The 7,593-nt window shown below is 41.2% G+C and overlaps 1 protein-coding gene across 3 annotated transcripts in view; it reads right to left on the bottom strand.

The window, feature by feature from the left end:
• The window catches only part of Lin54 (lin-54 DREAM MuvB core complex component), a 41,674-nt gene that overhangs the window by 24,473 nt on the left and 9,608 nt on the right, over positions 1 to 7,593 (bottom strand). For all 3 annotated transcript variants that reach the window (XM_028773663.1, XM_028773661.1, XM_028773662.1), the window contains exon 3: positions 7,201 to 7,343. In XM_028773663.1, the coding sequence (XP_028629496.1) occupies positions 7,201 to 7,343 (143 nt within the window). The remainder of the gene's footprint in view (positions 1 to 7,200; positions 7,344 to 7,593) is intronic.

The following is a 7,593-nucleotide window of genomic DNA, read 5'->3' as shown; positions in this document are numbered from 1 at the left end:
GAAGGGAAGGAAGGGAGAAGGGAAGGAAGGGAGAAGGGAAGGAAGGGAAAGGGAAGGGAAAAGGGAAGGGAAGGGAAGAAGGAAGGAAGAAAGAAGGAAAGAAGGGGAAGGGAACAGAAAGGAGGAAGGAAGGAAGCAAGCAAGCAAGCAAGCAAAGAGGAAGGGAGGAAGGGAAAAGAGAGAGGCCTTGTTCTTAACCAGAACCTAAACTGCTGAGTTCTTAATCTCAGTTATAAAACTTTTGTTTGAAAATCTTTGGCCAGGCAGTGGTGGCGCACCCTTTAATCCCAGCACTCTGGAGGCAGAGGCAGGCGGATTTCTGAGTTCGAAGCCAGCCTGGTCTACAGAGTGAGTTCCAGAACAGCCAGGGCTTCACAGAGAAACCCTGTCTCGAAAAAACAAAAAAAAAAAAAGTACATTTAAAAAAAAAAACAAAACAAAACAAAAATCTTTGTATCAGGTCTAGGGATACTGTTTAATGTGCAAAGGCTTGCTAAACATATGTAAGGCTCCTGGCAAATGGTCCTCTCATTTCCACGCACATTCTTAACACAAACACAAATATACACACATTAAATACATTATAATAAAAAAATTAACACCAACAATATGCAAATCTAGAGAACAGACTCAACGGAACCCAGAACTGTAGCCTGTTCTTACTGGACTGCTCCCAGTCTCTCAGGAAAATGACAGCCTTTCCTTCCAATGACCTTGATACCATCATGCAGTCATGCGGGGCTTCAGAGCATAAGCAGCTGACTTAAGGGCCACTCGTCAAGTATGGGTTAACTTTCAGCTTTGCTGTCTGTCACTGCTCGTACTACTTTCTGCTGCATGTCTGTGAAGCATTCCCGTGAGATGCTCATCAGAATCAGCTTCAGGAGTTCAGCAAGCACATCAGACAGGACGTAACTCCATTCCTTCTAAGCCACTCCTCACCCCAGTCACAGAGGTTGTCGGAGGCTTGTCATCGCAGTCCTTCTCTCTGTGGCTGACGTCACTCCAGAGCACACCTACACCGACACTCCACTCAGGCCCACCTTCTCCAGAGTTCATAGCTGGGGCTGACACCATTTTTCTTGGTGCTCTCGCTCTGCTATGTGGGTCCCAGGAATGAAGCGCAGGGCCTCAGGCTCGGCTGCGAGTACCTTTACCTGCTGAGCCATCTCACTGCCTCCTGTATCCTTTCCTGATTTCTAATTTTACATGCATGTAAGTATTTTTTGTTTTGTTTTGTTTTTTTGAGACAGGGTTTCTCTGTGTAGCCCTGGCTGTCCTGGAACTCACTCTGTAGACCAGGCTGGCCTCGAACTCAGAAATCCGCCTGCCTCTGCCTCCCAAGTGGCATGTAAGTATTTTTAAAATAATGTTTTCCCTACTGTCTTAGTTAGGGTTTCACTGCTGTGAACAGACACCATGACCAATGCAACTCTTATAAAGGACAACATTTAATTGGGGCTGGCTTACAGGTTCAGAGGTTCAGTCCATTATCATCAAAGCAGGAACATGACAGCATTCAGGCAGGCATAGTACAGGAAGAGCTGAGAGTTCTACATCTTCATCTGAAGGCTGTTAACAGATACGGTTTCCAGGCAGCTAGGGTAAGGGTCTTAAGCCCACACCCATAGTGACACACCTATTCCAACAGGGCCACACTTCCAAATAGTGCTACTCCCTGGGCCAAGCACATTCAAACCAGCACACCTACCCTCCATAGAGCTTTCGGTTCAATGTATCCATGTTTCCCCAAAAAGAGTACTGCCCCCACATATGATAGGCATTCAACATGTACTTCTAAGTCATGAGAGTACTGCCCCGCATATGACAGGCATTCAGTGTATGCTTGTAAGTGGCAGGTGAAGAAACACCAGGCAGGACCCCGTACCTTTCTCTCCCTTTTGACTTTCCACCACACCTTCTTTCCTTGTACTGAAATACAGCTTGGTGGTTAAGAGTACTGGCTCATTCCCTGAACTCACAAGCCCAGGGGATCTGTCTTCGTTAGGGTTTCTACTGCTGTGATAAAACACTATAATCAGAAGCAACTTGGGGAGGACAGGATTCATCTCAGTTTGCTCTTCTATACCACAGTCCATCAACACAGGAAGTAATGGCAGGAATTCACGCAGAGGACCTGGAAGCAGGAGCCGAGGCAGGGACAGTGGAGGAACTTCTTACTTAGCGGCTTGCTCCCTCATGGCTGCTTAGCCCGATTTCTTCTTTTAATTTGTATTTTTTCCCCTTCTATTGAAAATACATTTTTTTTCTCATGTACTATATCCTGATTACAGTTTCCCTCCCATCCCGGTTCCTATGCATCTCCCTCCATCTACATCTGCTCCCTTTCTGTCTCCCATTTGGAAAAACAAAACAAAACAGATTTCTAAGGGATAAAAATAAAATACAACATAGTAAAATATAATTAAGATAAAACAAAAACTATCATACTGGAGGTATTGGACAAAACAAGAAAAGACACAAGAACCAGAGACCCATTCCTTCTCACACTCTGGAGTCTCATAAAAACACTAAACGCCCGGGCAATGGTGGCGCATGCCTTGAATCCCAGCACTTGGGAGACAAGCTGGTGGATTCCCTGTGAGTTTGAATTCGAGGCCAGCCTGGTCTACAGAGTTCTAGGACAGCCAAGGACTTCACAGTGAAACTTTGTCAGGAGGGGGCAGAGCGGGACGGGATACTAAGCTGGAAGCCATAATAAATACTCAGAGGTCCTGGTGCCGACGCATGCAGGCCCTGTGCACACTGCCTCAGACTCTGTGAGTTCATATGGGCTTTGATCATGTTCAATTAGGGAGCCGGGTTTTCCTGGTGTCCTCCATCCCTCTGCCTCCGACATGCTTGGCTCTTAAAATCTTTCCCTCTCCTTGTCTGTACCAACTGTACTTAAGTGTACCAACCGTAAATGTGGAACCGTCCTATTGAAACAACTAACTGGATAAAAAAACAAGGCCCAGTTTCATGTTGCTCAGAAGAAACTCATTTCACTTCTAACACAGAAGAACACAAAGGGGCAGAAGAAGATAGTCTAAGCAAACAACCCAAAAGGAACAGGAGTAGCCATCTTTATATTAAGTAAAATAGATTTCAATTCAAAACAGTAAAGAGAAAAGAAACAGGGAAGACCACTGTCTTAGGATCAAGGAGTCAAAGGATGAGGTGTTAACTCAGCAAAAGGAAATATTTATATATTAATAATAAATATATAGTAATACAGTGTCAAAGCAGGAAGAGACAGACTCCAGTGCAGTAACAGAAAGGGACCACAACTCTCGACTGCCAGGAATACACACATCATCAGACAGAAATCTGAGAGAAGCATCAGTTAAGCTGCACCCTAGACTAAACGGACCTAACAGACACCAACAGAACACCTCCCCCAGACTTGTAAATTACATGTTTTCTCATTACCATGTACAACATTTTCTAAGACATATCATGTAGTCCTGAAAACACAGGTCAACAAAATGTAAAACCTGAGATCATACCTAGAGTCTTTTCCAACTTTGATTCAGCAAAACTAAAAATCTGTAAGATAATAAAACTTTGGAAACTATACAAATACATGAAAAACTTAAAACATATTCTTTCTTTTATTTTACTTTTTGAGACGGTCTTACTACTTACTTAGTCCAGGCTGGCTTTGAACTTTATCCTCCTGCCTCAGCCTCTTAAATATAGGGATTACATACAGGTGTGCACCACCACATCGGCCTAGTTGTTCTGAAATAACAGATTATAGAAACCAAAAGGAATACTTTAAATTCCTTGAAAAACTGAAAATGGAGATATATCACATCAAAAACCTCAAAAGAGCTCAAAGGCACAACTTTTTTTTTTTTTTTTACATTTTAAGGAACCAGAAACTCCGAACAAATCAGACCCTAGGTTAGGAGAAAGAGCACAACAAAAATAAAGGCATGAGACACTAAAAGCTACAAAAGTCAGTTTAAATAAAAAGAGCTGGGCTTTGTTTTAAATGAGAAATGCTTAGGTAGATGAACAGAGGATAAGACTCAATAAATCAGAGACAGCACTGCACACACCTGGGTATGGTGGCACACGCCTTCTATCCCAGCACTCAGGAGACAGAGGCAGGAAAATCAACACCAGCCTGGTCTACATAGCAAGTTGTATGATAACTAGAGTTACATAATAGAGAGACCCTGTCTCAAAAGAAAAAGTAAAACAAACAAACAAACAAAACATTTCTGGGCACTCATGCCTCACGCCTGTAACTCCAACATCTTGGAAGGAGTTCTACAAGTCTACAGAGTGAGACTTGAAAGAAGTCAAGAAGACAGGTGGGCAAGATGGCTCGTTGAGTAAGGGTGCATACCCAAAGCCTGGCAGACTGAGTTCAAGTCCCAGGACTCATATGGTAGGAGGAAAGAAGCAATTCTTGACTCATAGGCACATGTGATGTGGGAACGCACGTGCGGACATCTGGGAGGACAAGACAGGAAGACTGCAACTCCAGGTTAACCTGGCTACTACAGTAAGGAGGAGGCCAGCCCAGGAAAAGGGGAGCGACTGTGTCTGCCATCACAGGGACACGAGAGATCATCAGGAATTATCATGAACATACAACCCAACAAAGACACCTGGTAAGAAACACAGAATCCTAAACACAAGTATCTTACTATGAGTGGAAAGACCAATACCAAGCCTGAGGCTGAGTCAGCTTCCCTATCAGCATTGAATCCTTTCTCTGGTCCTTCCCTCAAAGACCAGATAGTTTCCAAGCAAAACATTCAACTAAAACATTTGCAGCACACACCAATTTTGGCTAAATTAGTACAAAAAAAAAATAAAAGAATTATTCAAAACTTATTCTATGTGGTCAATATTATTCTGACACCAAAAGCAAATAAGAATACAATCAAAAGACAAAGACAAACAAAATAAACAAAGAAAAGAAAAAACCAAAACCAAAAAAAAAAAAAAGAAAAAACTATAGACAAGCATATTTGACAAACAAACATGCAAAAATTCTCAACAAAATACAAGTCAGTTGAGCATGGTCATTACTACAGTGTCTGCCTAGCAAGTGTGAAGCCTGATGTAGGTCCCCATAACCATGAAACAACTACAAACAACAGCAAGCACCTTAGAAGCACTGTTAGAGCACAGGACTGAGAAAAGAGGACTGTTGTGAGCTGGAGGCTAACCTTGGCTGCACAGTGCTCCAAGACAAGCCAGACTGCAAAAGTAAGGCACAAAGAGCACCACATACATCAGTAAGTGGAGTGCAGCCAACCATGTGTTCATCTCAACAGATACAAAAAAAGTTTTATGAAACGTATAACCCACCGGGCGGTGGTGGCACATGCCTTTAATCCCAGCACTTGGGAGGCAGAGGCGGATTTCTGAGTTCGAGGCCAGCCTGGTCTACAGAGTGAGTTCCAGGACAGCCAGGACTATACAGAGAAACCCTGTCTCGAAAAAACAAAAAAAAACAAACAAAAAAAAAAAAAAAAAAAAAAGAAAAGAAACATATAACCCTTGGTGATAAAGCTCTCAAGAAATTACACAGGGATGGAACATAATCCTATGAGACCACATTATACACAGAAGGAACATATTTAATCATGTGAGACCACATTACACAAAGAACATAATCCTATGAGACCACATCCAAAAATCCAACAGCTAGCATTCTACTCATGAGGAAGAACTTTCTACAAAACTCAAGAAAAAAAATGCTCATTTTCACTACTTTTACTCAATAACAGTGCTACAAGTCTTACATTGATCAATCAGGAAAGAGAAAGACACACTATTTGTACTGGAAAAGAGGAAGTCAGATTGTTACTGTAGGGAGATGACAGCTATTACACACAGAAAACCTAATGGTAAACAACAAACTCAAGTGTCAAGACACAATCAACAGTTAAAATGCACAGTCATGCTAAAAGCCAAAAGCAGTAAACTGAGACAGATATCTGAGACAGATATCAGGAAGTAATCACACAACAGTCACTAACACAAAACCAAATCCCCCACACACACACACCAGTCTACCTGTAATAACTAAAATCCTGCACAGAGCTTCTAAGGCTTCCTTCCGTCTAATGCTGATTGAACTTCTTGAGATGAAAACCTTATCTTTCTATGTTTCAGCCCCAGTGCCTGAAGTGCATGCGACAGAAAGCCGAGTCCATTCTGTTATAGAAAACACCATCTATATGAAAACATACTATTTTGCATCTGAATGCCGACTTTAATAAGCTGTATGATATCATATTTATATATTATAGAGAGCAAACATTCAATGTTATTTTATTTATGAATAGCTACAAATCAAGGAGGAAGTTGATGACAAAAGATAGTTTATTTCCAGACTCATAGGGTGGTATCAAACAGAAAAAAGAAAATGAGGTAACTTTTAAAATATACCTGCTTTGTATGTTTTCTACATTGGCATAATAACTGTAAGTCTCAGGGAAGTAAGTTAAATACTTGCCACCTTAGAATGAAAACAAATCGTGGAAAGTTTTCAAACGCTTTGAATAAAATGTAATTAAGCTCAGATACACTGATGGAGTTCTTAGCAAACCTGACATCCTTTTCTAGTCCTCAATGTTACCCAACAGGAGCTCGCATCTCCATAAATAGTTACTTTAGCATTTACACTACAAACTCACTGCATTTGTTTATTATTACCCAAAGAGTAATTTTGCTAAATACTAGCTGAAGAGGAACTAAGCACATCATATATATCCTTCACTAAAACCTTGCATTGCATTCATACAGGCCACTAAATCACCAGTGATTACTCTGTTGCCAAGTGTTTAAAGTAAAATCTTCACTAGCCAAAACTCCTTGCTTGTGGTTGATGGTAAAGGTCAATGGTAGAGCAGGTCCCCAGTACCAGACATACTAATAAACAAGGTGAGGGAGGCCTTGATCGTCCTGCCTAAAAGTACACTGGGGAGGCAGAAGCAGGAGGATTTTAGGTCCTAGGCCACCCAAGGCTACACAGTAGACTCAGTCCTAAACAAACTAACAAACAAAAAATGAAAAAATAAAACCTGGTTAGTAAATGAATCCCGTGTTCACTGAGCACCTATCATCTGCTCAGGGATATATGACAACTAAAGTATTTGAAGTTACTTGTAAGACAATAAAAGTATCAACCACAATATTTGGCATTTGGGGCTAATTTTCTTTTTTTACCTTATTTGGCGACTTCAAAGGTGAGATGGCTATCTTATTTGGCGTCTGTGCTGTAGAATTTAAAGTTGGTCCAATAACACCACTTTCTGATACTGCTATAGTCTTCGATGGAGTTCCAGGAGTAGACTGTGAAAGAACCCGACCTGCAAACAAAAGGGGACATGTCAGCTGAGGAGTGTTAGCAATAGTTAAAAAAATTACACAGTGATGATCTCTATATATAAGGATTTTAGTTTCATATATATCAATATATGACTTTAGAGACATTAGGGAGACCCTAAAGAACAATAGGGAGAAACAAAACAAAGCTTCTTAATAATAACTAATATTAGATTACCTAACAGTGCCCTCTGAACCATAGTTAAGCTATATCCATCAGAGAGAGGGGAGGGT

This window comes from Grammomys surdaster, unplaced genomic scaffold (assembly GCF_004785775.1).
Source record: "Grammomys surdaster isolate TR1022 unplaced genomic scaffold, NIH_TR_1.0 233, whole genome shotgun sequence".
Lineage (NCBI taxonomy): Eukaryota > Metazoa > Chordata > Mammalia > Rodentia > Muridae > Grammomys > Grammomys surdaster.
This window is presented reverse-complemented; position numbering and strand designations above follow the sequence as displayed.